Below are 27923 nucleotides of genomic sequence, written 5' to 3' on the forward strand. Positions count from 1 at the left end.
ATGGGGCATTATCGGGCAGTGTCAAAGGAGATTTTCCATGAAATTATGCTTGGCTTATATTGTTGCTCATGCGGAAAACCTAGAGTCGACAACGATTTGCTGGCACATAATGTATTGTTGCATTCTGCCTGTTCGGTGACAGTCCTACCGTTTATTCTGTTTATTTTTAGGCGCCAGGTTGTAAGCGACTCTTTACACCAGTGGTTCTCAACCTTTCTAATGCCGTGACCCCATAATACAGTTCCCCATGTTGTGATGACCCCCAAGTGGGTGTGGCCACCAGTAAGAGGGAGTAGGACAGCTGGGGAAAAGGGAAAAAAATGGCGGACAGCGTGGTTTGGCGACCCCCATGAAATGGTCGTTGGACCCCAAATGGGGTCCCAACCCATAGGTTGAGAACCAGTGCTTTACACAGTAGGTATACTGTGTTTATATATCACAAAAAGGGAAGAGAATGGCCCTTTGCTCCATCAACAGCGAGCAGGATTGAAATCCCACTTTTGTTACATAGTTTGGATCGTCCAACAGACAAACTGCACCTTCCAAGCCTCGTTCCCAACCTTTCCAGAGTAGCTCAAGCTCTGTAACGTAGCTTGTCTCAGCCAGTTACACTTTTGCTTGGATCACTTTGGGCAGGTAGCTGGATTGACAGTGGCGGACCGTAAATGTTGGAACAGGGGCGGCTTCGGAATCACCGACTGTATCACAAAGAACCTCAGAGCACCTGCTCGTTGAGTACTATTAGGAGGTCGCTATTCAACAGCATATACGGGAAGCAGGACTACCGGTAGCAGTTATCCCGGGAAGAACCAGAAACGGCATTCGCCAGCAATTAGGAACAAAGGCGAACCAGTGAAGTCACAAGGGAGGTTTCCAGGCCCCTCCCCGCTCCCTGAATTCCGGTTCCGTTCTCCCAGCTCCCGGTTTGACGCTTCCTTAGAGGGAAGAGGAGCTGTTCCAACCGAAGCACTCAGGCTTGGCGGGGTTTGGGGGTTGTTTTTCGAAGGGATCAGAGGCGCGGAGCGTGCTGTCGTGGCGATGGAGAAGCTGCGGCGGGTGCTGAGAGGAGAGGACGACGAGGAGCAGGGCCTGACATCGCAGGTGTGGCTGGGGGGGGGGGGTGGGAAGGCGAGAGAGAGTCCCTTCGCGTTTCCCACTTTAGCTCCGGGGATTCTGGCCGGGTTTTCAGGCCGCCCTGGTGGGATGCACCGCTTCCTCAAGACTAACGCAGCGTTGCATTCCTGTGTAGCATTACTAGAGAGCAAGCAACTTGCAAAAGCCAATGGCGGATGGCTTCTGGGAAATACAGATGGTACCACAGCATAGGAGTCTGTCCTCTGGCCATACTGGCCTCCTCTAGATTCCCAGGATCATAGGCTCCATCATTCTCTGCCGGCGGGATCCTTTCAGTGCGGACTATGGTATTTGTACACGGGGAAACGCTAGGCCAGGGGTCTTCAAGCTTAGCCCTTTTATGACTTGTGGACTTCAACTCCCAGAATTCCTCAGCCAGCATGTCTGGCTGAGGAATTCTGGGAGTTGAAGTCCACATGTCATAAAAGGGCCAAGTTCGAAGACTCCGGCGCTAGGCTATGAAAGCTCAATCTAGTAGGCTACTCTGAATTAGCTGGATAAAGTATCTCTCTCCCTCTTTCTCTCCACTCCTCCCCCTCCCCACACACACACATAACTGCTTTTACCAGTCTGGATGCCAGCAAGGAACAAAAAGTAATAGGGCTAAAAGGAGTTTGATTAAAACTGAGTCGGAGGGAAGTTATTGCCTGCTGAGTGAAAATAAAAACTTGTATTATTTAGATGGCAGAGGGAAAGATCTGTAAATTATAACAGCTTTTATATTTATTTTCAAAAATGTTTTTTCCCATTATGACAGATACAGGCGGTGGTGAGTGGGTTATCAGGTGTTTGTCATGTGGGTTGATTCTGTTGAGAAGGCAGTAAGCAGAATGGTAAATCTCTGCTTTGGCTTCAGGGCTTATCAGATTTTATGCCTCCCAAGCATATTTGGGAAAGGCCGCCTTCAGAAACCTGGGAAAGCTGTTCTCAGAAGCTGTTGACGAGTTTCTGTTGTGATATATAGAGCTGAAATGAAATGCTTCAGAAAGTTCAGTACAGCTTTTGATAGCTCTCTATCCAGCCTACTGTTTAATCACAAGACAATCTGTTCTATTGTAGAACAGCTGTTTTGGTCAGAATTTTTTTCTCATATTGAAATGAAATATACTTCCTTGTAATGTAAATTAATTATGACTTGTCCTGGGACAATGCTGAACAATGCTACTCATATTTCACATTCTTTCAATACCTGAAGTTAACTGTCAGGTTTCATTAGATGTTTCTCTTCTTCTGGCTAAAAGTACCAAATGCTCCCAACCATTTCTGGTAAGCTTTCCTTTCAGGCCTTTTATCATCTGGACCGGTGGTGGGATTCAAATATGTGAACAACCGGTTCTCTGTGTGGATGCCATTTCCGGAAGTCCATTCTGGGCCTGAGCAATAAAAAATTAGCTACCGGTTCTGCCGAAGTGGCGCGAACCGGCTGAATCCCACCACTGATCTAGATTGTCATCTCCTGGATACGTAGCTGTTTACTATCATTTTTCCTAAATCCAATATCCAGAGCTTGATGGAATGCTCTAAGTGCAGCATGACCATCACAAATAGAGGAACAATGACTTGTCTTGGTCTTGCCATTGTACTTATTTAATGTAGACATGGATTGCATTTTTGCAACTGTATGACACTGCTGGTTCATGTTCATCTTTTGATCTATCCATTGCCCATGTTCTGCTGCCTGACATAGTTCCCCACAATATATGCACTTCGATATTGCACAGATTATTACCCTGCAGTATGCCACTCACCACTTCCAGATCAATGCAAGCCATTCAGAAGCACTTAATGGGTATGATTGTTCAACTAGCTTTGTACTATCAGAAGTAAGTCTTCATCCTGGTTCATCCAAGCTGGGGATAAATAAGCAACATGGCGACTGCTTTGGGAAGAAGGTTACAGTTTATTGAAGAAGCAGAAAGATGGTCCTTGCAAGAAAGAGGAGAGGAGAGGAAAGGAAAGAGGGGTTGAGCACATGGGCAGTAGGTTTTTATATCCCCTCTAGCCTTGTTTGGAATAGTTTCCTGTTCCTGTGGCATGAACCTTGAGGCTATTTCTTGAGTGTTTTTCTAGGCCTTGATATCTATTATCACATCCTGCTTCCCAGGTGATGGGGCTAATGACTCCTAGAGTTTGGGTGGGGGCATGCAGATTTTCTCTTTGTCTTCTTGAGTGCTCTGGCTTCAACTTTCTGATGGTTTTACATTTGCATTTGTATGGGGCTAGCTCTTGCTTGGGGCAGAGAGATAGATTTGGGGCGAGGCTTGGTTTTAAAAAGTTCTTTTGAGGAAAAATATATTTTTCTGCCCTTTTAATATTTCCTTCTCTGGGCTAACTTCCCTCAGTACCCACCTAAAGATAACAAAGAGAGCCAGTCTGGTGGAGTTGTTAACACATTAGGCTAGAAACCAGAAGACTGAGTTTTAATCCTTGTTTGGATACAAAGCCATCTGGGCAAAGTTGGGCTAATTGCTTTTTCTTAGTCTTAGGGCAGGGCTGTCAAATGGCCAGCCCGAGGGCCGGTTGCATCATATGGAAGCCGCGCCCAGCTCAGCTCCGACAATGCAAAAAAAGTCGCAACACGTCACGTGACATGGCAAGGGACACCCATGTCTTAGGGAGTCAAGGGAAAACCACTTCTCAAAAACCTTGCCAAGAAAGTTGCAGGGACTTGTCCAAAGAATCTCTGAGAATCAGGCACAGCTGAATAGGGTAACAAGATAGCATGGCCCAGCCACATTTTGATACTTTCTCTATTGAAACTCCATGAGAAATTTTTCAGATCTTTGTTGAATACAAAGTGTACCGTATCCACTGCATTCCTGTGATCAACTATTTATCAAAAATGTAGATCAAGTGAACTAGCATAATTTATTTTTGATAAATTTATGGTTCTTCCTGTCATGTATTGCTTTCTAAAAAAAAACCTCACAAATTGATTGCTTAATCTATTCCACAGTTTTGTCCATTGGCAACCTTATTGGATCTGTAGTTTTTTTTCCCCCTTTTGAAGATAAGAACAGCTTCAAATAACATTTTTCCCTGCCACCTATCAACATCCAACATCTTTTCCTAGAAGCAAGCTCCCTCCTGCCTTTCTGTCTATTTCTGAATTAAAGTATAAGTAATATAAATGATGCCATGGTGCTTACCAAGAATTAGTAACTTTAATAAGAGCTGCCTCTTCTAGAGACCTCTAGAATTAAACAGGGCTGATTGAATTAAATTACTCAAATATTCAAAAATGCCACCAGAGAGATCCAGACTGTTAAGCCTTTACATGCATCGATGGAAGAATTAAGTATCATGGAAAAAAGGCATAATGTAAATATAAAAATTTATTCATTTGGAACCATCATCTTCAAAAACCCAAAGCCCACAAATAGGATATGAGGGCAATAGTAACTTGATATTCACATTCCTCAGTAATTCATATTGATAGATATTTTATATCAATTAAAAGTCTTGCCCTCCATGGGTGTTATCAGTATATCTCATGATCCTGAGACCTTTAGTTTTAAGTGCAATGCAAAGTACTTCCATTTATCTTTCCTAATTGCCATCATTCAATTGTACTGGAAGGCCCTGAGGGCCAATACTGTGAGGGGGGGGGGGAGTTCTTCATATCATAAATATTTTATACATTTCTATCACGCCTCTCTTTTATTTTTTTTAAGCTGGTTCAGTTTTAATTTTTCTTCGTGGAGCTGTTCTACTTCCATCACTGCTTTCCTCTTTTCTGTCTCTTTTAACATTCTGCAGTGTTAGAGTTGCTATGACCAGAACTTCATACAGCATAATATTCCAAATGTGTGGTTGCAAGACAAAATTATACAGATACACTTTGATAATAGCAGTTTTGTTTTCGATTCTTAATTATCCCAGCATGAGTTTATCTTTTTTTCACAGCAACCACAGCAAAGTGTTTTTTGTTAGTTTGTTTGTCTGCACAATATGTTTAACTAGGTCATTCTTGAATTTCAGGACGTCATGTGAGTCCAGAAGCTGGCCATTTTTAGTATTGGATCTCAAAGTACTCCGAACCATGTTGTAGCAATTAAGTTCCCTCTTGCAATTAAGTAAATATGATTTCTTTCCTTAGTTCAGGCTCTCCTGATTTTTTCATTTGGGGGAGATTTGTTTGATGCATTTAAGGTGAACAAATTTCTTTAGATTTATTTATTTTATTTAAATTTATTTAGATATTAAATATCTAAATATCTTTAGATATTTAGGAATGTGTAGATCTTATTCAGGGAAGAATAGTTTTCCTACATATACGCTTGTTAAATTTTTAATGTTCTTTTCTCTGTGCTGCCTATATAAGGAAAAACATTTGAACTGGAAAAGGTAAGCTATATACTATTACGGTTTGAAACTTTCCCATTCATTACTGTGAATAAGGGGAATCATTTCTAATCATTTACCTTTAGTTACTGTGACAATTTTGGAAAATTGTATGTATATGTGTGCTTGTGCGGACTGTCTTCTTGAACATTAAGATCTGGCTTTAGGAATTGACACCTTGCAAATCACTGTGAAGGTTATATTAATTGCACCCACCTAATTGGTTCTTGATTTTAATTGTTTAATTGTTTTCTTTGTGTGATAGTTAAATTGTAATAGGATTCTTTCTATGTGCACATATAACTATTAAGACCCAAACAAATAAATGGAAATGAACACAAATCTGTTCTGCCTTGTAATTTTTAAAACATGCTTATGGAAAATTCTGGACTCTTGAAAAAAATTGGCATTGATTGCATAAATAATCTTTGTTAGGATCTGCTAGTGGAAGTGTCTCAGTTTGATCCTTTTAATTCTTTCTATTGCCTTCATTACTATAGATCATTGTATCTTTCTGAACTGCTTTTAGGGATTGGGTTAATTGTATTACAAGTTATGCTCCTTCTTTAGAGCAGAGGCCCCCAACCTATGGGCTGCGGCTCTACTACCGGGCCGTGGCCTCTTGGCCATTGGGCCATGTGAGTGGCTGGCCAGTGCATGCTGGCCATGTGTGCATGCTCACCCTATGCTTGCGCCGACGCTAGCTGAGCTGCGAGTCTCACACCGGCACTAGGCAAGCAGCGAGCCTCTCGCTGGCACTAGGCAAGCAGCCACATTTGCGGAGCGTGCATACTCACGGCCCTGTTCATGCACATGCAGCCACATTTGCATGTGTGCACATGAGCACATAAAGGTGCCTGTCCCTCCCTTTCTCATCAGGCCACCAACCCAGAAAGGTTGGCAACCCCTGCCTTAGAGAATGGTTCTTCTATTTGGTTCTATTTGGGCATGAGGTAGCGCAGCAGTTAGAGTGCAGTACTGCAGGCCATTTTAGCTGACTGTGTTCAGCAGGTCAGCGGTTCAAATCTCACCGGCTCAAGGTTGACTCAGCCTTCCATCCTTCTGGGGTAAGTAAAATGAGGACCCAGATTGTTGGGGGCAATGTAAATATGTATATATATATATATATATATATATATATATATATATATATATATATATATATATATATACATTGCTTACTGGTGTACACTGCTTAGAGAGTGCTTGCACTTAAAGCGGTATACAAATCTCATTCATAAATAAATAAATAAATAAATAAATAAATAAATGATGAGAGCAAGAGAGATCAGTTTAATTGCTACATCTTTTGGGATACAAAAGATGGTTCTTTTACATTCACATGAAGCCAATGGGAGGTTGCCCAGAGGTTTGATACTCAGTTTTACATTGCTACCTCAGGCTAGACTAATGGTGCTTTTGAATCCCCTTCGATGCCTGGAGGTTGTGAAATTCTGAATGGGAGAGAATGGGTGTCAATAAATTTTATTAAGGTGAAGTTGTTATTGGCCCATCAGGATTCTCTGTCTGCTCCAGTGACGTTTCTTGACTGTCATGGCATTATCTGGAAGGAGTAGGTCTGCAACTTGAACATTCCTCTGAACTCACAGCTCCTGTGAAACAGCAGGTGGGGGCCATGGCTGGGGATGGAGTGGGTTTCCAGCTTAAGCTACTATACCAGTTGTTGAGCTTATCAAGTGGAAGGATCTTGTTAAAGCAACTTATGCCTTCATTACCACTCACTTGGACTATGCAACATGCTCTGAAGATTATTCAGAAGTTGCAATTGAGTGAGAATATAGAAGCCCAAGGATGATATTCAAACAATATTTGGTCCCTGCACTGGTTTCCAACTAGCTTCTGGGCGCAGTGAATGGCTTTGCACCTCTAATTGCAGGACTGCATTCTCCCATTGGTAATGGTTCGACTGGTTTGACCTACTCGGGAAAAACTATGAATGATAACTGGTGAGGAGACCAAGGCAAAGCGTTGTTGCTTTTCAGTGGTTGCACAAGTCCTTTGGAACACCTCTCAGTGGACATTTAGTTGGCTTCAACTCTGACTGCTTTCCAGAAGCTGCTTTAAGCAGAACTTGACTGAAAGGCATTTTGGCCTTGATTCAATATTATTTTGGTTATTGTTTGGTTAATTTAATTGTATTAAATTAATACAATTGTAGTCTCTAAATGATAATAACAGCACAGTATATTCACTTAACTAATAATATTCCCATATGTTCAATAAAAGTGATGTAAAATTTTTTTTGACCATTTGCACTTAATAATTTAATAATGGAATTAGATTTTTGTTCTGATTAGTATTTTATGTATACAATGAATAACGTGATTGGGATATATACATACATACATACATACATACATACATACATACATACATACAGTGTGTGTGTGTGTGATTTCAGTGTTTATGTATATTCTTAAATATATCAAAAGAATTATTTGAAAAACAAGTTACATGTTTGAAAGTGGTACCTGCCTAAATATTATGTTGTCATCCATTTATTCCTAATGCTTCTAATGAATCACTTTTAGAAACAGAAATGTGAAAAAAGCACTTTTATCACCAATAAGTAACGTTCTAATTCTGCTAGTCTATATTTTGTTCATCATACTATAGTAAATAAAATAGAAATTTTTAATTGTTTAAGTATTTAATTTAAAGTGAGCATGCAAGCTTGTCTTTGGAAAAAGTAATAAATATTTACATATAAAGTGTATATTTTTTAAATCAATTTGTGAAATGGAAGAATACTTGTGGCTTTAAGAGCAAGTACCTTTCTGTTATTTATTTGAGCATTTTGAAGTTTGCATTGTTAAAGATGTTTTATTAGTAAAAATTTCTGTCCTACTATTAAAATCTGATTTATTTATTTCTTCACCCATAGGTCCTTGATGCATCATCCCTGAGTTTTAGTACTCGAGTGAAATGGTTTGCAATATGTTTCGCATGCGGCGTTTTGTGTTCTCTCCTTGTAAGTAAATATTTCATGAAACACAGAAAAAAATCCTCTTTTTATGTTTTAATATTCATCTCTGTTCTTGGGCTAATATTGTATTGATATATGGAGTTGGTATAGAACAGCGGTTCTCAACCTTTGGGTCGCGACCCCATTTGGGGTCGAACGAACATTTTACGGGGGTCGCCAAACAACGCGATCCGCCATTTCCCCCCCTCAGGGGCGGTGCCGTGCATGGGCGCTGCCGCGCATGCGCGCCACGCATGGGGGTGCCGCCGCGCATGCGCGCCGCGTCCGTGTGGCCGGGGGTCGCCGTATAAAAAGGTTGAGAACCACTGGTATAGAATGATTAGTCAATACCTTAGGAAAAAGTACATAGTGCAGCCTCTAGTACTTTACCATATCAAAATACTAGCTTCTCCTGGGAATCAGATTTTCTACATGCGGGATATCATTTAAGCAAAAAGCAGCCAGAAGAGTAGATTTGTAACCTTATAGGGCAGCCTTCCAGGTCTCTACATGTATTGGTTCACAAATTCAATTTTCCATACTGCTATTTATGGTGGCTTGGGGGTGTCAGAGATTATAGCCCAGTTATGTTTGAAGAGCACTGGGTTAGGGAAAGCAGATGCAAGACTTACAGAGAACAATATTTTTTTCCTTTTATATATATATAACTTTAGTATATATACTGTAGCTCAAATAATTCCTAAAAAAAATTATCTGCAGCAAACCTAACTGTTCACTAGTACCATCTTTGTAAGTCATCAAGAGAAAGCTTTCAAGGCTGTCAGAAAAAATGCTAGTCGATACTGGGATTTCATCAGTCAAGCCATATCTACCGTGTTTCCTCGAAAATAAGATCCGGCCTTATATTTATTTTGCCTCCAAAAGAGGCACCAGCTCTTATTTTCAGGTGATGTCTTACCCACTTACCTTAGGACCGCCGCAGCCAGGCCTCCCATGCCTCAATACATATGCCTCGCCAGCCCACTACTTCTGCGGCTGCTTGCCACCACTCATACATGTTATCCCTGGCCTCCAGAAAGGCCTCTGAGACTGCAAAACGAGCTCAATTGACACACACGATGCCCTCCAGCTTCCATTTCGCCATCAGAGGCCTTCCAGAAAGGCCTTTGCAGCCGAGAAATGGGTTCTGGATTGATGTGTGCGGTGCCCGCCGGCTTTTATTTTACCATCAGAGGTCTTCCGGAAAGGCCTCTGCAGCTGAGAAAAGAATTCCAGATTGACACGTGCGGTTCCCCCTGGCTTCCATTTCACCATCAGAAGCCTTCCAGAAAAGCCTCTGCAGCCGAGAAATGAGCTCCGATTGACATGCGCAGTGTCCCCCCCTCGGCTTCCATTTTGCCATCAGGCACCATGCACATCAATCTGAAGCTTGTTTCTCAGCTGCAGAGGTTTTTTCGGAAGGCCTCTGATGGCAAAATGGAGGCTAGGGCCAATGTGCATAAGCAATGATGAGCAGCTGCAGAAGTAAGCCAGCGAGACAGGTTCAGGGTGTGGGAGGCCTGGCTGCAACTGTCCTAAGGTAAGTGGGTTTGGGGCGCATGGGGCAGCTTCATCCCTCCATTCCTGTCCTGTTGATTTTTACCCGTGTTCCTCGCTCTACCTCGTGCAATCAGGTGCAATGGAGTGGGCGGGGTCTTAAGTAGAGCTTATTTTGAGGATAGGGCTTATATTGGGCGCATGTGTAAAAATCAAGCTAGGTCTTATTTTCGGGGTAGGTCTTATTTTCGGGGAAAATGTAATACGTACAGAAACTGCTTTGATCACTTTCTATTAGTATTTCATATAATACTGGATAACAGACTGTTTTCAGAACTGTGGTGCTGCTTTCTTCATTTTAAACTACCATGTAGTGACTGGTCTTTGTTTTGTATTTATTCTTGCTTCAGTTTGTGTTTATGCAATGTTGGTCATTCATTCTAAAGGCGAAAGAGTTTGTAAGTTTGGCTACGTATTCCTTCATCTCAGTAAGATGCAACATTGGAGGAGGCTGGCTTCTGTACCATTAACCAAAGGACAAAGTTCCTGCTCTTCCTGCAGCTGGAAAAAGCTTTGGGTTTTTTGCAACTAAAGCAAACTCTGGGGAAGCAGAGAAGAAGATGACAGTGCTCGAGTTTCGGTGTACTTTAACCTAACACCCCTGATTTCCCCAGAGGTTGACAGAGGTCCAGGGACAAAGGAGCAGAGGACTTTGCTTCAGGATTCAGGTTATCTTTAAGACATAGGAATCAACTTCAGTTAGACATTAAGATTTAATTGATTTTGGATATGTTAGAAACCTTGTTCTCTACAATATTCCTGTTTCTATACATAAGGGCATTCTTTGAAATTTCAGATCTATTGAAAGCCATCTCTCTTCCAAAATCATGAATTACAGTGAGAACAATTTACATGTACAGGTAGTCCTGACTTAAAATCATTCATTTAGTGACTGTTTGAATTTACAACAGCACTGGAAAAAGTGACTTATGACCATTTTTCACACAACCATTGTAAGATGCCCATGGCTATGTGATCAGAATTCACCTGCTTGGCAACTGGCATGTGTTTATGACGTTTGCCGTGTCCCAGGGTCATGTGATCATCTTTTACTACCGTCTGACAAGCAAAGTCAATGGGGAAGCTTGATTCACATAGCTGTGTTACTAATTTAACAACTGCAGTAATTAACTTAACAATTGTGGCAAGAAAGGCCGCAAAATTGGGCAAAACTCAATCGTTGCCTTGCTTATCGATGGAAATTTTGTGCTCAATTGTGGTCTTGGTCGAGAACTGCCTGTATTTTGTAAATTGGACTTAACACATAGATTTTTCTTAGTTCTTTTCAATAACGTTTGGTTTCATTTGTTGCCCACTAAGACTTAACAGCTCCTGGTGACCCCGAAATATTCATTTTTTTAGAAAAGTGTAATGCTGTAATAATATCTCTTGATTTTTGGTTTGATAAAACTATAGACCTCCTCACAGTTGGCTTTTTTTAATTGTAGGGGACAGGATTGCTCTGGCTTCCAAATGGAATAAAACTCTTTGCCGTGTTCTATACCTTGGGAAATATTGCTGCTTTAGCCAGGTATGGTCTTTTTGTAGTCTTCTCTCTCTCTTTTTTTTTTAATGAGAGTTATGTGTTTCCACATTACTTGCAAAGTGCAAATACTTCTCTGTATATACAACTGAGCTCTTTTGAAATTTATTCTGTACAATTACCAGATGTAAAAAAAAAAAAAAACCAGCAGACAGGACGCAACTGTAGGTTTTAACCAATGAATGCAATTTCAACTCATATAATTGTAGGGAACAGTTTCCCCTCCCCATCTGAGTACACCCTCAAAATTTGCTCTGTATCATTTTTATTCAGAGCTACACAGGCTATATAGAGTGGAATGAAGGAAAAACATTGAATTCTATAAATTATTATAATCATATATGGGCAAAAAGGGACTGGGTGACCCTAACAGCTATGACTGAGAAGATTAAAAAAAAAATTCTGATTTTTTTTTCTCCAAACTAGTACTTGCTTCTTGATGGGTCCAGTGAGACAGCTGAAAAAGATGTTTGAACCAACAAGGTTAATTGTGACAATTATTATGCTGGTAAGTTAGCTTGTTTTAAATCAAGAAAAGAAAGATAAAAGTTCCAGGTATTGATGTCCATTCATAAATACAATGACACCAAAATTATAAAAAAAATGTTGCACTCAAATACTTAAGCAGTGGACTGCACTGCATGTTTTGTCACTTGCCCTCTCGTCCCCTCTCCCCGAATGCTTCTGGTTGCATATTGACAATTAGCAAGCATTTATCACTTCTATTATTTTAGCTTATTAGCAGAATAACTGAACTTATTTGGTTCGTTAAGCGATATTCTTTTGTGGACGAGGTATATTTGTCCTTTCATGAAATTTCTCTGGATGATGAGACAGAGTTACTGATCAGTAGCAAAAGTTTCTGAGAATTGCAGTGAATTTTTTGTAGGTTCTAGGACAATACAGGAATATGAGGTTAACAACCACTGGTGCAGCAAATGTTCAAGGTTACAATGGCGTTGAATGAGCAATAGTTATGATTGGTCCTCGAAGTCCTGGCCATTCCAGCACATCTGTGGTTATGTGATGGCAACTGGCTTGCACTTATGATGGTTGCAGCATCCTGCGGTCACATGATCATGATTTGTGACCTTCCCTGGCAGCTTCCCACAAGCAAAGCCACTTGCCTGCCTGCTGGCTTTCTTGCAAGCTGCCTGGGATTTGGAAATGCCTGCCAGCTTCCCCACTGACTTTGTTGGAAGCCAGCAGGAAGTTGCAAGGAGGTGCTCACTTAATGCCCCACTATCCTCACTTAACAGGGGCAGTGGAAACTGCAGGGATTGCCATTGCTAAGCAATGCAGTCGAGGGATGTTAACCATTTATAACTGTATCGGTTAGCAACAGAAATTCTGATCCCAACTGCAATCATAACTCAAGGACTACCAGTACTGCAAACCCTATCCTACGTATATACACATTGATCTGGTTTCTGTTTTGTCTTGAGCAGCTTTCTTTGATCCTCACATTATTTGCTGCATTTTGGGTAAGTATTATTCGTCAAACATTTTGTGCATTTCAGCATGAATTTACTTGCTTTGGATGCTGTAGTTAGTGTCTTATTTAAGATTTACCTTGTCTAGCTTACGATATTAGACAAATGTAAATTCTGCCCAGTTTTTTGATCTGTTAAATAGGCGTAGATTGAATGATACTTTGTCATTTAAGTCTGCATGCATGAGTGACCTTAATATTGTTGCTTATTCCCTCTAATAGAAAAGTGAAATTATGTGGCTACCTGCTTTGCTTAATTTTCAGTCAGAAATAGAAGATCCACGTTAACACATTTTGTTCTTAAAATACTATCAAATTCAACACATGTTCTTTTCCTCTTTCTTAGTGGCAAAAGAAAGGGTTAGCTCTGCTGTTCTGCATTTTGCAGTTCCTGGCAATGACCTGGTAAGGCTTTCTTTGAATTCTTATCGTTTATTAGTCATGCAAATCTTTTATTGTTACAAACGATGCAAATCCAATAGTGTAGTCACTTTATTTGTGATTGTGACTTGAAACATTGTGGATTCTTAGAACTAAATAATAAAAATGCTTTTCAAATTGTTTTGGGGAACTCTGGGATTCAGCCATAGTTTCATTCCATACAGCATTAACCTTGTGAACTCTCAAGCTTCCTCATTCTGTTATATATTCAAGATGGACAGTATTTAATATTTATTTGCTATGTATATGTAGGGGTGGGGGTCTATACATATGTTGTTCATAGTATGTTTAGGTGTGTGTCATGTATGTGTTTCACTTTGAGAGCGGGCAACTAAATTTCATTTTTGAGGTGTGCCGTTGTGCCCACAATAAAAAAAAAATGACAATAAAGGTTATCTTATCTTATTAGTCTCCAGAAAGTCTGTAGGTAGCTACCGGACTAATTAGCTGAACCCACTTCTCCCCCATGCTTCCTTCTCTCCCACCCCCCCTCTTTTAACTCATACTGTTATACTTTCATTATTTATTTTTAGCACTAGCAGTAACACTTAGACTTATATACCGCTTCATAGTGCTTTATAGCCCTATCTAAGCGCTATACTGATCCAGCCTATTGCCCCCAACAATCTGGGTCTTCATTTTTACCGATCTCAAATGGATGGAAGGCCAAGTCAACCTTAAGTCGGTCAGAATTGAACTCCTGACAGTGAGCAATGAGTTAGCCTGCAATATTGCACTCTAATCACTGTGCCACCAAAGCCCTTATTTTTATTGTTTCACTATTTTGCAATTATTGGGTTTACATTTTTTAATCATTTTTTCCACTGTACTATTGTAAGTCACCCAGAGTAGCCCTATGGCCGGATGGGCAGCAAATAAATTTAACAAATAAATAAACAGAAATTCACTAACAAGAAGATGATTAAAGGATATTCTTTCTTTTACTGATATGTTTCTTCAGTACATAGTTTCATAGGGGTTGTTGGATGTTCTGGAACATGTCATGCTTAGCAGGGTGTCTTACCATTTCTAGCTGGTGCATAGAACTCTATAGCTCGTATTTCTTTTGGGAAAGGATATATTTATTAAACCCGCCAAAACAAATGTCATAGCACAGCGGTTCTCAACGTTTGTGTGACGGCGACCCCCGTCACACAAACGTTATGCGCATGCACAGCACGCATGCGTGGCGGCGCCCCCATGTGCAGCGCGCATGCGCGGGGGGCTGCCCCATGCACGGTGCGCACACGCCGCGGCGCCCCCATGCGAGGCGTGCATGCGTGGCGCTGCCCCCATGCGCGGCGTGCATGCGCGGTGGCGGCCCCATGCGCGGCGTGCATGCGCGGTGGCGGCCCCATGCGAGGCGCGCATGCGCGGTGGTGCCCCCGGAGGGGAGAAAATGGCGGATCGCCACCTTTGGCGACCCCCGAAAAATGGTCGATCGACCCCAAATGGGGTCGCGACCCATAGGTTGAGAACCGCTGTCATAGCATATTATGAACAAATCATGATCATAATTTAAAGACTTGGCATTTCAGATATTGACCATAGATCAATCCTTTATTTATTTATTAACAGTATTTATTATTAGTCATTTTACAATATTTCTAGTGCATCCCAATCCAAATGGGATTGGTCAGGTATTAACAAATCCCAAAATAATGCATTAGAAACATATAGAGAAAATAAAAATCAGTAGCAAAAAAACCAACAACCCCACCTTAATGCATCACAGTCACTTTTCATTTAACTGAAGGGCCAAATGCTCTCTGGAGTAGTGCTGCTTTGCCTTCTTTTTGGAATGCTCGTAGACTAGGGGCTCTCCATACTCTCAAGAGAAAATGTTCCTATTGAGGAATGCCATCACTTACAAGACCTGTCCCCTGGCCCAGATGGGCAACTTCAATTTCTTGTTTATATGCACACTGAATTTTGAATTAATTGATGGGGAGGAGTAAAATCTGTATTTACTGAACCTTCCTTCTAGGACGTTTATCAGTCAATAGCACCAATCACATTTGTTTACTATTTTGAGTTTCTACACGTTTAGAGCAAAATCTGAAATGGAAGGTAGAATTTGGAATCTTATAGTGGCATATCTATTGTTTTATTCTGAAGTATAATCTGAGTAGCTGATTATATGAAATTATTACAGTAGCAGACTGATTTCTCTGTGGACAGCTGCAAAAGGATGCTAAAATATAATGTCTCTTCTTTCTCTCTTAGGTACAGTCTGTCATACATCCCATATGCAAGGTAAATTTGTGCAGTTATTATGTGGGAGGTAATCAGGTGTATTCTGAGTGGCAGTTACAGGTAGTCCTCAACTTACTACAAGTTACAACAGTGATTTGAAAAAAGTGATTTAGGGCCGTTTTTCACACTAATGACCGTTGCAGCACCCCCATGGTCATGTGATCAGAATTTGAATGCTTGGCAACTGGTTCATATTTATGACAGTTGCAGTGTTCCGGGGTCACGTGATCCCTTTTTGTGACCTTCTGATAAGCAGTCAAAGGGAAAGCCAGATTCGCTTAAAAACTGGGTTAATAAAGACTCTGGTGATTCACAACAACTGTGGGAAGAAAGATTGTAAGATGGGGCCAAACTCACTTAACAAATGTCTTGCTTAGCAACAGAAATTTTGGGCTCAGTTGTGGTCGTAAGTTGAGGACTAGCTGTATCTAGCACGTTGGTCTTCAGTATGAGGCCTGCCAAGCTTCAGACCTCAGTTGATTTTATTTTGTTAAATTCCTTGAACAAAATTAATGTACTTGAAATCAAATGCAAATTAAAATTGCCATTACAATGGCTGTAAAATGTTGATTTTTTTAAAAAATGAATGCTTGGTTATATAATTGCACAATGGTTGTCTGAAACGGTATCATTTTGCATGCATCAAGAATGGGGAAAGGGAAGGCTTTTTAAATTAGAAGTTAATTTGTATACCACTTGGTAAAGCCTTAAAAATCAATGCATCATATCTACAAGCTGCACATAGTGATTTTTCTTTTTCTTTTAAAGGGATGCTATATTGAAATGCTTCACTTCTTGTCTAAGTTAAAGAGAAGCAGAACTTTTTCCAGTGCTTGGAAACCTACATCATTTCTCCTAGGATTACTCCAAGTGGTTCAGGTCCTGAAACAGTGACAGCCTTCTTCACAACGGGGATTAAATTGTATTAGTAGAAGAACCTTAAAAAAAAAAAAAAAAGTACAAAACCAGGGCATTTATACCATCACAAGACCCCTCAATCCATGCTTGTTCTAAAAATATTATTTTTTTACTCACTCAGTGGTCTTAAAATTGTTGGGTGAAAGTCTGCTAACATGATTTAATCTTAAAATTATATGGTTGTTGAGTTTCAGGTAAAATGCATGTAAATACATGTTCCTTATTTTTTATATTTATCTTTCCAATTCATCTATTATTTGTTTTATTTTCCAAAGTCCTATTAAACTGCAAATTGTAAAATGAAGAATTATACTATGTTATACCTACTGAGCCTCTTCAGAAATGATTAACAATGGATAGCATGGGGGGAAATGAGACTATATAAAAAACGTGCTTTCCAAATTCAGGAACTTTGTGTTATTCCTTTATTTTAAATGCCAACTTTTTATACTGTGATACTTAACACACATTTAACTAAAAGTAATATATTAAATCAGTGATTAAAATATTTAAAATTATGCAGTCTAATGGTATTTATGGTTGAGATGTTCTGTAGATTACACTAGTGCTGTTAGAACTACCATTAAATTACTTGGTCAGGCTCAAACATAGGTTAATGCTTACATTTTGCTTATTTTAAACAATAGGTAATATCTACTTATATACTCACAATTTATCTATAGCATGCCCACTTTCTTTTCTGTAACTTTAGAATTAATCTCCCATATACACATCTTCCAATGCCAGTAATGGTCTTGGGAGAGGAAGCATTCAAGTAAAATCGATACATTCAAGTAAAGCCCTTACGTTTAATTATGTGGCTAATGGTTTGTTGGATGGAACTGAAGGCTTGTTTCAGCAATTTAGCAGTTTAAACAATGGGTTAAGCCACAAAATGAATAACTTGTTATCTAGTAATTTAATTCACCACCACCACCATATATTATGAAGATCAAGAGTGCTAAAACTCCCATTTCCTTGTTCTGCTTTCAGAGGGATTATATGCACTAATATATAGTAGTAAGTAATAGGCCAGTGTGGCAAAGTCCCTTGTAAAAAAGAGGGGCAGGCAGCTGACTCATGAGTAAAAGCAAACTAACACTGGACTCCAGGGTAATTTCCAGCACATCCTCTGCAGCCTTCTATTTATTCTCATGCTCTGGTACTTGCTCTTCCTCCAACGCCCACACCTTTTTCTCTTGGCAGGACATCTTTAAAGCTTTAGCCGATCCTGAACCCGAAGACACTTAACAATGAAAACAATTAACCATAGGCTGTTTCTTTAAAATAGACTTTAGTTTGGAAGAAAAAAAGTTGTAGCCTGACAATATTTGCCTTCTAGGAAAGGGCCTAGTGATTGAGGGATCCTTCCTTCATCTACCCAGCATCCTTGGTTTCTATGTTTGCTGATAAGGAAGAGGTTTTGACTTCTTACAGGAAACCTCATAGTTTGCATGGAATTCCTTTGTTGTCAGCGGTGACCAGGAAAACAATAAATGCAAAACCAGTTTAAGGAAATAACAGTGGCATATGCTGAACTTACATATATTTACATAGCAGGAGGCCATTCTAAGGCCATCCTACTGGTACCTCAGAACGCATAAATCTACTTCACTGTGGTCTGCTTACATAGTGCACTTAACTAGGCAGCATCAAGTGACTGCATTGGCTAAATGTAGTAAGGCTTAACCTCAGTTAGGCTTCAATGACTTAGATTGTTTGAATTCGCTCCGTCTGGGAAACGTGACTCACTATAGCAGCGACCTAGGCTACTAGCACGCAATCTAGAAGCAAATAGGGTTGTTATAATACAGGCTATTGTCAACGAGGGATTCGTGTTTCAAGGAAATTGGTAAATTTGGGGGTTTTGAATTGGAAGTTGTAGGTCCAGCAGCATCAACTAATCGAAAAGTCCCACTTTTTTCAGAGCTGGGGCAGATTCCCAGTAGTAGATCACTCCTTTACCTTTTGGGGGTCGAGGAACTGAAGCTTCAAAAACGGGCCCAGCTTCTACGGTAGCTTGATCCGCCTCGGCTCTTCTCTCTTTGCTAGATAGGGGGCGAATTTCAGCCTTGAGGAAACGGATTGGCTCTGCGGCCAGCCCTAATCAAAGCCCTCTAGCCTCGCCTGCCCGTCGCCGCTCGCTCGGCTCCTCCTCCGAAGTCCAACCCGCCGCGTGTCTCTTTCACCGGCAGCATCAGAGCCCCGGTGGCGCGCGGAGCTGCCAGGCTGGTTCGGCGAAGGCTGGGAATTCCGCTTGAGTGGGCGAGTCTTTGAAGAGATGCCCAGCTGAGCGCGGACACAGGAGGAGGAGGAGGAGGAGAAAAAGTCTCCCCCGCCATGTCCTTGCCTCCTATCGCGCCGCCACCTTCGGCCGCCCCCCGACTGCAATCGAGGAAGCCACACCAGCCGTCGCCGCCAGTGGCGGCTCCTCGAAAGCCGATGGCGGTGCTGGCGACGGCCCCTCTCGCTCCAGGCAAGCCTCCTCGGAAAGGGCGCGGCGTGCCTTCCGAGCGGTCCGTCGGCTTCTCCAGTTCCTGGCCCAGCGCCTCCCTGCAGAAGCAGCTGCCGCGCAGCCGAGCGGCCCAAGGCAGCAGGAACGCCCCGCCGCCCGAAAGAGGGGCGGCAGCGGCAGCCTTGAGCGCTACCTTGTCTCGCAGCCGGGGCCGCTCGGGGCCGCCAGCCGCCGGCACGCACTCCTGCGAGAGCCTCTGCGCTGCGCCGGGAGGCCGCGGGGAGGCTTCGCTGCGCTTCTCGCTCAGCCTTCCCCCGGAGGCGATTCGGGTCCTGCAGCGGCGGAGCCTGGAGAAGCAGCAGCGGCCGCGAGGGCGGGTGGCCCGCTTCGCTTCCCCCGACGCCTCCAGGTGTCCTCTGGCGGGAACCTCGTCGCCCGAGGGGGACTTGCGCGCCTTGCTGCAGGTGTCGCTGCTGAACGAGCGCCACCGCTACGACGACGTGGAGTACGAGGAAGACGAGGCGGCAGGCGACCCCGGAGCCTTCACGGCGGACGAAGGGCTGGTGCGCAAGTGCACCGAATGGCTCCGTGGCGTGGAAAGAGCCGCTGCCCGGGACCGGGCGGGCAAGATGGACAGCCTGCCTCACTTGAGCACCCTTTGAGCGGCCGGGCTTGTGCTTCCTCAGCCTTTCACAACCGGCGTGGCCCTTCGGCAAGGCGCTCTTCCGAAAAAGCACCGTTTGCGAATAAAAATGCTTACCATTCCTTTTCCCCCGTTGCTTTCTTGCTTATTCCTGCGGGGGAAAATCTCACTTTCTACTTATGGGTCGTACTGTATGTGGTGGATTTCAGCCTCTGTCGGCTCCGGATCTTTCCTGGGGAGGTGGGTGTGGTTTTCTTTTTGTGCCTTTTCTTCTGAAACACCCAGGCGGAAAGCCCTGCCATTCTAATACCAGCGGTTGCTAAGGTAGCAAGGTGGCCTCACGTTGTACAACGGTAGCTTTATGTAAAATGCACTTTGAAGGAATTGTTACTCCCCAGTCAACACCATCTCTTTGCTGATAGCACATCAGAAAGGCGCTTACCATTGTCTCCCAAGATATGTGTCAAATATGTCTGCCAAAAGAGCATCCTCCCTTCACCTCCGCTTCTCGAAATCTGCTTCACTCCTTAAATGGATTAGTGTTCCCTATCCAGCATTTTTTTAAAAAAAATGTCATTGCATAGTGTTAAGGAAAAAGACAGAGGAATGCAACTCATCTGTGTGTGTTGTTCTTTGCTAAGGTAGTCTAAATGTTTGAACATGAAAGATAAGAATGATGAAGTAAGTTTAATGCCTCAAATGTATATAGGTTTTATTAATAACAGCCAAATATGTGTGTTCAATTTTTATCATCTCTATTCAATTTGTTATAACACATTGTTTTATTTTGTTAACCTATATAAAAATTGAGGACTGCTGTATAATTTGAATCTGTTCCAAATATGTTTGGGACAAGTTCACCTTACTGAAAAAGGGGATAACATCTGAATGCATGCAGAGATCCAGGCGAGTTAAAGGAAGATTGAAAAAAAAAATTCTCCATGGTTTATTTAAACTTTCTGGATGTGCTCTGAGGGTGACTCTGAAGTTTATGTATTAACTTTCATTCTCGCAACAGAGACAAAAAGTATGCTGTCTCTATTCAAAGTGTTTGAAACAAAAATATTTTTATTAGTACTTTGTAAATATAGAATAGCACAGTGATTTTGTAAACCTGCAACATTTCTATTTATTTGATTAAACAGTAAAACTTTGTGAGACATTGTGTGTGCTTTTGTTTAATATCTTACATTTTCACAGAAAATTCACTAATGGATTCATCATTGGCAAAGCAGACGAAGTTAAAATTGCATATTTTTTTATTTCAGTAAAGAGGCTTACATATATATCCTTTTCTTTTACATCAATGTGTTCATCTCATTGGAGTGTTTGTACTTTGATGAGAGCTCAATTTATCCAGAAAGCAAGTAGTTGGAAATAAATACCTAAATATTTATAGTAGATTTTTTTTCAATAGCTTCACCATTTATTTGCCAAAATCAGAAAGAATAAATTATTTTTTATGAAAACCAGCAGCTTTATTTTAGTATACCTAATCTCTAGGTTATTCCTGGGGAGTGGGGATGAGGACACTACCGGTCCTACTCATCTGCAAAGGCCAATTTGGGATATGCTAAAATAATGTTATCATCTGAATAGTGTCTTCCAATCTTGGTCAATTGAAGATGTGCAAACTTCAAACTCTCACTATTCCCCTGCTGGCCAGCCTGGAATAGGGTGAAATGAACATGGGTGAGAGCTGAGGGATAAAATTTCAAATGGCAGGAGCCAGAATGATGCTACTAATATAAAAAATTAACTGCAGGAAGCCAGACAGTGCTTCTGCTTGATTTCTTTTGACATGGGAATGTGAGAGATAATTCATTGTTTTTACATTTGATTTGCATAAAAATGCTCCCATGCAGCAGCATTATCAGTTTGAGAAGGCCAAGGATCAACAGAAGCCATCTAAATTCTTCCCCAGCCTTGTCTAGTTGATAATGACAGTGTAAAGATAACTTCTTAAGGACTTAAATATTTCTCAGCCAGATGGTGTTGAGATTTTTATACTGATCAGCAGTCAAGCAAGCTAATCTGAAACTTGCTTATTCTGTGGAAGGTGCACGCTGGGATTATGCGCTCGGCAAGCTTGTTACAAAAACATTTTGTATAGACCAGTGGTTCTCAACCTGTGAGTCAGGAACCCATTTGGGATCGAACGACCATTTCAAGGGGGTCGCCAAACAAGGCTGTCCACCATTTTTTCCCCCTTTTCTTTGGCCACGCCCCTGGCACCCAGTGATGTATAAGTGGTTGGGGGTCACCACAACATGGGGGAACTGTATTATGGGGTCACGGCATTAGAAAGGTTGAGAACCACTGGTATAGACATTGCCAATTTTACATGGGATAGTTGGGTGATCATTTGCCAGATTTTTCTTGTAGAGATTAGGTGGAATGGCTCAAGTTATAAGGCAGCAATAGGGGATTGTTGATGCTTGCAAATAGGAGAACTAGTATAGAGGCCCACTAACTGGGATTTATTTTCAAAAATCTGGGGGGAATTAAGTCCCCTTCAACCACTTTGCTGTTCTTTCAGTGGGAGAGCAAGTTAAACATTTCTGAATTTGAAAATGATGGCCCCTCATACAGGAGAGACAGAAATTGCAAAGCCTTGATTTAATAATAATAATATTAATAAAGTTGGAAGGGACCTTGGAGGTCATCGAGTCCAACCCCCTGCTCAGGGAGGAAACCCTATACCATTTCAGACAAATGGCTGTCCAGTTTCTTCTTAAAAACATCCAGTGTTGGAGCATTCACCGCTTCTGGAGGCAGGTTGTTCCACTGGTTAATTGTTCTAACTGTCAGGAAGTTTCTCCTTAGTTCTAGGTTGCTTCTCTCCTTGCTTAGTTTCCACCCGTTGCTTCTTGTCCTGCCTTCAGGCGCTTTGGAAAATAGCTTGACTCCCTCTTTTTGTGCCAGCCCCTGAGATATTGGAACACTGCTATCATGTCCCCCCTCGTCCTTCTCTTCATTAAACTAGACATACCCAATTCCATCAACCTTTCCTTATATGTTTTAACCTCCAGTCCCCTAATCATCTTTGTTGCTCTTCTCTGTACTCTTTCTAGAGTCACAACATCTTTTTTACATCGTGGTGACCAAAACTGGATGCACTATTCCAAGTATGGCCTTACCAAGGCACTGTAAAGTGGTATTAATACTTCACGTGATCTTGATTCTATCCCTCTGTTAATGCAGCCTAGCACTGTGTTGGCTTTTTTGGCAGCTGCAGCACACTGCTGGTTCATATTTAAGTGATTGTCCACTAGGACTCCGAGATCCCTCTCACAGTTACTACTATTGAGCAAGGTACCCCTCTACTATACCTGTACATTTGGTTTTTCTTGCCTAAATGTAGAACCTTACTTTTTTCACCGTTGAATTTCATTTTGTTAGATAGCGCCCAGTGTTCAAGTCTGTCCAGATCCTCCTGTATCTTAAGCCTGGAGTGTTGGCTATTCCTGCCAGCTTGGTGTCATCTGCAAATGTGATAAGTTCCCCATCTATCCCCTCATCCAAATCGTTGATGAAGATGTTGAAGAGCACTGGGCCCAGAACAGAGCCCTGGGGCACCCCACTACGCACTTCCCTCCATGTAGATGCAGTTCCATTGAGGACCACACGCTGAGTACGGCCGCTCAGCCAGCTATGGATCCATCTGGTGGTGATGCTGTCTAACTCGCATTTTTCTATCTTATCAAATAGTAGGTTGTGATCTACTTTATCAAATGCCTTACTGAAGTCCAAGTAAATTATATTCACAGCATTCCTCTGGTCCACTAATTTTGTCACTTGGTCAAAGAATTTCTCCACTGATTGATCATGAAATAGGTTACAGTAGTGGGTGTCCTCATGCACAATGAATTTTTAGAGCTGGAACTAGATCTACTGGCTACATAGGATTAAAGACACCAAAACAAGTTATCATTTTGTTGAGAACCGCTTGTTGGAACTTTTCTCAGTTCATTGTTTTCCTTTCCTCCCTGAACCTACCCAGAAAAGACTGGTACTCCATTTTCAAGGAACAATTTCTCCAATATTTGCATAATTATAGCGCTTCATGGGTTTATAGGTAGAAACTAACATGGCCCTGTCTGAGATACTCTGTCAAAACTAGAGTATGGAAGCTGCACAGGTAGTCCTTGATTAACAACTGCCCTGTTTAGCAACCATTCAAATTTATAACAGCACTGAAAAAGGTTTACAATTGATCCTCGAACTTAGGACAGACACTGCATCCCCTGGATCATGTGGGGCAGCATCCCCAAAACACTTGGCAACTGGCACACATTGGTAACTGGCACACAGTCACAGTTTTCCATGGTCATGTGATTGCCATTTGCAGCCTTCACTGCCAGCTCCTGACATCGTTACAGCCAGATACATCTATAAATGTAGATACATCTATAAATCTGCTGCTTTTGTCAAAGTGATAAAAACAGCATCACTATATTGCAAGGCATGTTCCGCCCCTTTCATATGTATGTGACATCCAACACATGTTGGAGCTGGAATCACTTTAGTGTGGTCTTGCTTTTATAAAGAAAGCCTTAAAGTGTTTTTGTAATAGTATATATATTCATATTCGTGCAATTATTTATATAAATATTCCTACTATAGACTCGGCTTGGAACACAGCATTTGTGCTCAGAAGTACATAACATATTTACCCGGAAGGGTCAGGATAGTGTCATCAGCACAGCACCCTTTGGAGTGGAACAAATTGATAAATTAGTCCCCTATTCATTTCAGCTTCCTAAGCCATACCATCCAACTGCATTTTATTCTTGTATTTCCAGTTTTGGCATTCCAATCTCCAATCACAAGCAGCACATCTTGTATGTTCTGTCAGTTTCAAGCTGAACTTCATCAAGGAAGGAACTCTGCACCAGAGTTCTCTCCCCAAACTTTGTTAGTTGAAACATTGGTCCTATAGGTTTTCTTCTAAACAGCGCAAATCTACTTCCATACAGATAGATCAATTAGAGCAATTGTATCTGGGATTATTCTAAGGATTAGTTTTCTGATCAGGTAGTCCAGTTTCCAAATTCAGAAATGATTACTGCAAGTGATTTCATTTCTAGGATGGAACTCAATGACGAGTCTCTTCTTCAACCTTTGTTTCTGCATTGATGGTTGAACCATAAATTTAAATGACCATCATATTATTTAATCATATTATTATTAAATGACCATCATATTATCATATTGTCCATGAAGTTTACTTGGTATTATTCAGTTACTGATTCCATTGTAGCCAAGTACTGTTCCTACTATACCTTTCCTAACCATAAAAGCAATACTATGTCTTAGTTTTTTCTCATGCCTTGAATAATAAATGGTATGATCTTATGACAGAAAGGGTCCTATCCTATCCATTTCAATTGGCTAATGCCTAAGAGATGAATTTGTAGTTGTTTCATTTTTCACTGAGGTGAGTTTTCCTATGTTTATGCTTCTTATGTTCCATATCCCTACCGCAATTCTATCTTTCTAGCTTTGGATTTTCTTTTCTTGTTTGGCAACATCAGCAACTTGACGTCCTGAAGATTTTAGCTCTGTTATAAACACCATCAATATTCTAGAACAGTGGTTGTTAACCTTTTTGAACAAATCGCCCCCTTGAGCCAATGAGGAAGTTGTCATCGCCCCCCTCCCCCAACATAACCTCTCAATCACAACATAGGAAATAATTCTTCAATTTATGCAAACACTTTTTTTTGTTTTCTTTAAAATTGTCATCAGGACATATCGATGCAAATAGTTTATTTCCAGTCTTTTTCCCATATCTCAACTGTGTGAAAAATTTTGGTGCCACCCGGCACTTTATGCCCAAACTTCGTGATACATGTATTTCATTATTATCTTATTTATTCAAGACACTTAAATGTAATCACCACTGAAAACAAAATTCAATTGCAAGAAAGTGAAATGCCCAAAAAGAAAAACACAATTCAATCCACTAATAGCGAGCGATCTGATGTTTTTGTACGACAGATATACAGTGATTCACTGTATGAAAAAGTCTCAAAAGTGTCCCCAAAACTTCTCGCTCCATCGCCCCCTTTTCGTTCCTTCGCGCCCACATCGCCCCTTTTCGTTCCATCGCCCCCCTGAAAAACAAAATCGCCCCCTGGGGGGCAATATCACCCAGGTTAAGAACCACTGTTCTAGAAGATCGCCAGCTCTTTCTGGATAGCACCAGACAATCATTTTCTATTTTCTACCCATCTGATTTTTTAAATAAAACTACAGGAGTATCAAATACTAGCTTTGCTATCAAATACCACTGCTTTCTCCCACACCGTATGAATTGATGTCTTTGCCATTATCATGGCCTCTAGCATCTTCCTATATCACTGCTGCCCAATATAGATGCCCACTTTTTTAGCTGGGCAGCTGGAGTGACCTTTATATATTGAGTGATCCAGTTGAGAATATATACCATTGGCACAAACTCACAATACTCTGCTTGTCGCTCGCAGCATTCCCTGCCACAATGAAGCAGCTCAGCAGGATTTTGGTGGTGGTGGTGGTGGTGAGATGTCTCCATGGAAATATATATAGCTATTTATAGGAAGTAAAATAAAAAACATTAGGTTGCCTTTATGTGAGTTACTCCTCTTTTAAACCCCTTATGCATGGAGAGAACAGAAGTGCTGGAAGAAAATTTTTAAAGCTGCTTTTGGATATTCCCTTGTAGCTAGTACTCTGTTTACTTAATTATGCTAGCCTTATTAGAAATATTGAGATGTATTCCCCAATAAAGACATCTAAAATTAAGGAGATATTAAATCCCTCATGTAAAACTGTTTCTCTGATGGAGCAGGCAGCTCAAATTTTGGGAATGTGCATTATTTAAATCTTATGTATTTATGAAATTGGGATGTGAGCATTTAGAATTAACCAACAAGAAATTACAGAAAACAAAATCTTTCTTCAACGCTATTTATGATAACCGGGATTATGAATTTCAGGTTATCGGTGAAATAAATAAAATAAATGTTCGATTCTTGTACATTGTACCATTCTAAAATAATAAAATCAACAGTTCCACGGAGGAACCGGTGTGACGCCACGAGGACGCAGTGAAAAACTTTTTTTTTAACCCCCCCCCAGGGGACCTTTTTGAAGAACACGTGTGCATTTGAACAGTCATTCCCGCCATTGTTTGCTTTCCCCGCCCAGGAATTTCAGGCCTTCTTTTTATAGGGAAGAGACAGAAAAGCAACCTCTCCGGCCCTTAAAAGTCAGAGGAAGGGTCGCCATCGGTTCCGCGGGAACGCGGGTGGGAAGGCGAGACGGGTGGCGACCAAACCTGACCCGCCCCTGCAGCTCCCAAAACGGAAGCCAGGGAGTTTTCGCCTGTGCACCGAGGGACGCCGTGCTCCGTTGCCAGCGGTAAGCCGCACCGCGATCCCTCAGACTCAGAGGGAACGTGGGGATGGGGGGGGGGGGAAGTTGTCCTTAGAAAGACTCGCTTAAAGCGCACTGGCTTTGCAGCCAGAAGATCCCTAGGGAGAAAGGAGGGAAGAAAAGTCAAAGTCAGCCGCCGATGAGACAGGATTGTTGGATGCATTTGGGCTCACACAACAGGGCTAAACCAAAATACGTGTTTCACCCACCTATAGCCAGAAAGGTTGCAAATCCTGGTCCAGCGTATTTTTTTTTGAAACCAACAGCTACTGTTCCTTAAGAGGCATGGATATGCTGGAGGATCCATGCCGAAGGTAGCTAACAAGGAAGCTCTTGGGCATGCTGATCCACATTTTTGTGACAAAGGACTTTGGGATGATGATATTGTATTTCATCCTTCATAACAACCTGTTCAGCCTGGTGTCATATTATGCAGGGAGATGTACAGTAATAACAGAAAATTCCACAAGGTACACCTCTCAAGGGCTGGCTTGAGACAGCCAAGATCAGAAGGACTTTGACTTTCAGAAGGACACTTGACTTTCTGTGAAGAACTTTCTTTGTTTTGAATGGCCCCTTCTAGGTTCTGGCACTCTTCAAGGATCACGAAGCCCTGGAGGATAGCATCTGAGACTTCATGAGTTATAAGCCATGCTCTTTGGGCTAGACATTGGGTTTGCTTAGAGCAGGGGTAGGCAACCTTGGCTCTTTTATGACTTGTGGACTTCAACT

General features: G+C 41.5%; 3 protein-coding genes across 8 annotated transcripts in view; all 3 read left to right on the top strand.

Moving 5' to 3' along the window:
* The first annotated feature begins 884 nt into the window (after positions 1–884).
* On the top strand, positions 885–17077 carry SFT2D1 (SFT2 domain containing 1). Its single transcript, XM_039343552.1, has 8 exons — positions 885–1101; positions 8384–8470; positions 11470–11552; positions 11991–12072; positions 13013–13048; positions 13403–13461; positions 15724–15753; positions 16522–17077. Exons 1-8 carry the CDS (start codon positions 1039–1041, stop codon positions 16559–16561), a joined length of 480 nt encoding a protein of 159 aa, XP_039199486.1. The 5' UTR covers positions 885–1038; the 3' UTR covers positions 16562–17077.
* A 254-nt stretch (positions 17078–17331) lies between these two features.
* PRR18 (proline rich 18) lies at positions 17332–20929 on the top strand. The gene has a single exon (XM_039343551.1). It carries the CDS (start codon positions 19012–19014, stop codon positions 19786–19788), a length of 777 nt encoding a protein of 258 aa, XP_039199485.1. The 5' UTR covers positions 17332–19011; the 3' UTR covers positions 19789–20929.
* Positions 20930–26966: 6037 nt separating this feature from the next.
* The window catches only part of LOC120308079, a 53606-nt gene continuing 52649 nt past the window's right edge, over positions 26967–27923 (top strand). For all 6 annotated transcript variants that reach the window (XR_005556737.1, XM_039343554.1, XM_039343558.1 and 3 more), the window contains exon 1: positions 26967–27176. The gene's annotated coding sequence lies outside the window, so the exon portion shown is untranslated. The remainder of the gene's footprint in view (positions 27177–27923) is intronic.

The sequence above is a fragment of the Crotalus tigris genome, unplaced genomic scaffold (assembly GCF_016545835.1).
Source record: "Crotalus tigris isolate CLP2741 ecotype Arizona unplaced genomic scaffold, ASM1654583v1 scf7180000017863.408763, whole genome shotgun sequence".
Lineage (NCBI taxonomy): Eukaryota > Metazoa > Chordata > Lepidosauria > Squamata > Viperidae > Crotalus > Crotalus tigris.

What these genes read in the sequence shown, in the direction of transcription:
- SFT2D1 (XM_039343552.1), top strand. Translation starts at nt 1,039, where the DNA reads ATGGAGAAGCTGCGGCGGGTGCTGAGAGGAGAGGACGACGAGGAGCAG. An exon ending in AGCAGGGCCTGACATCGCAG is followed by an intron (nt 1,102 to 8,383) that starts GTGTGGCTGGGG and finishes CTTCACCCATAG; the next exon opens with GTCCTTGATGCATCATCCCT. An exon ending in TCATACATCCCATATGCAAG is followed by an intron (nt 15,754 to 16,521) that starts GTAAATTTGTGC and finishes TTTCTTTTAAAG; the next exon opens with GGATGCTATATTGAAATGCT.
- PRR18 (XM_039343551.1), top strand. Translation starts at nt 19,012, where the DNA reads ATGTCCTTGCCTCCTATCGCGCCGCCACCTTCGGCCGCCCCCCGACTG.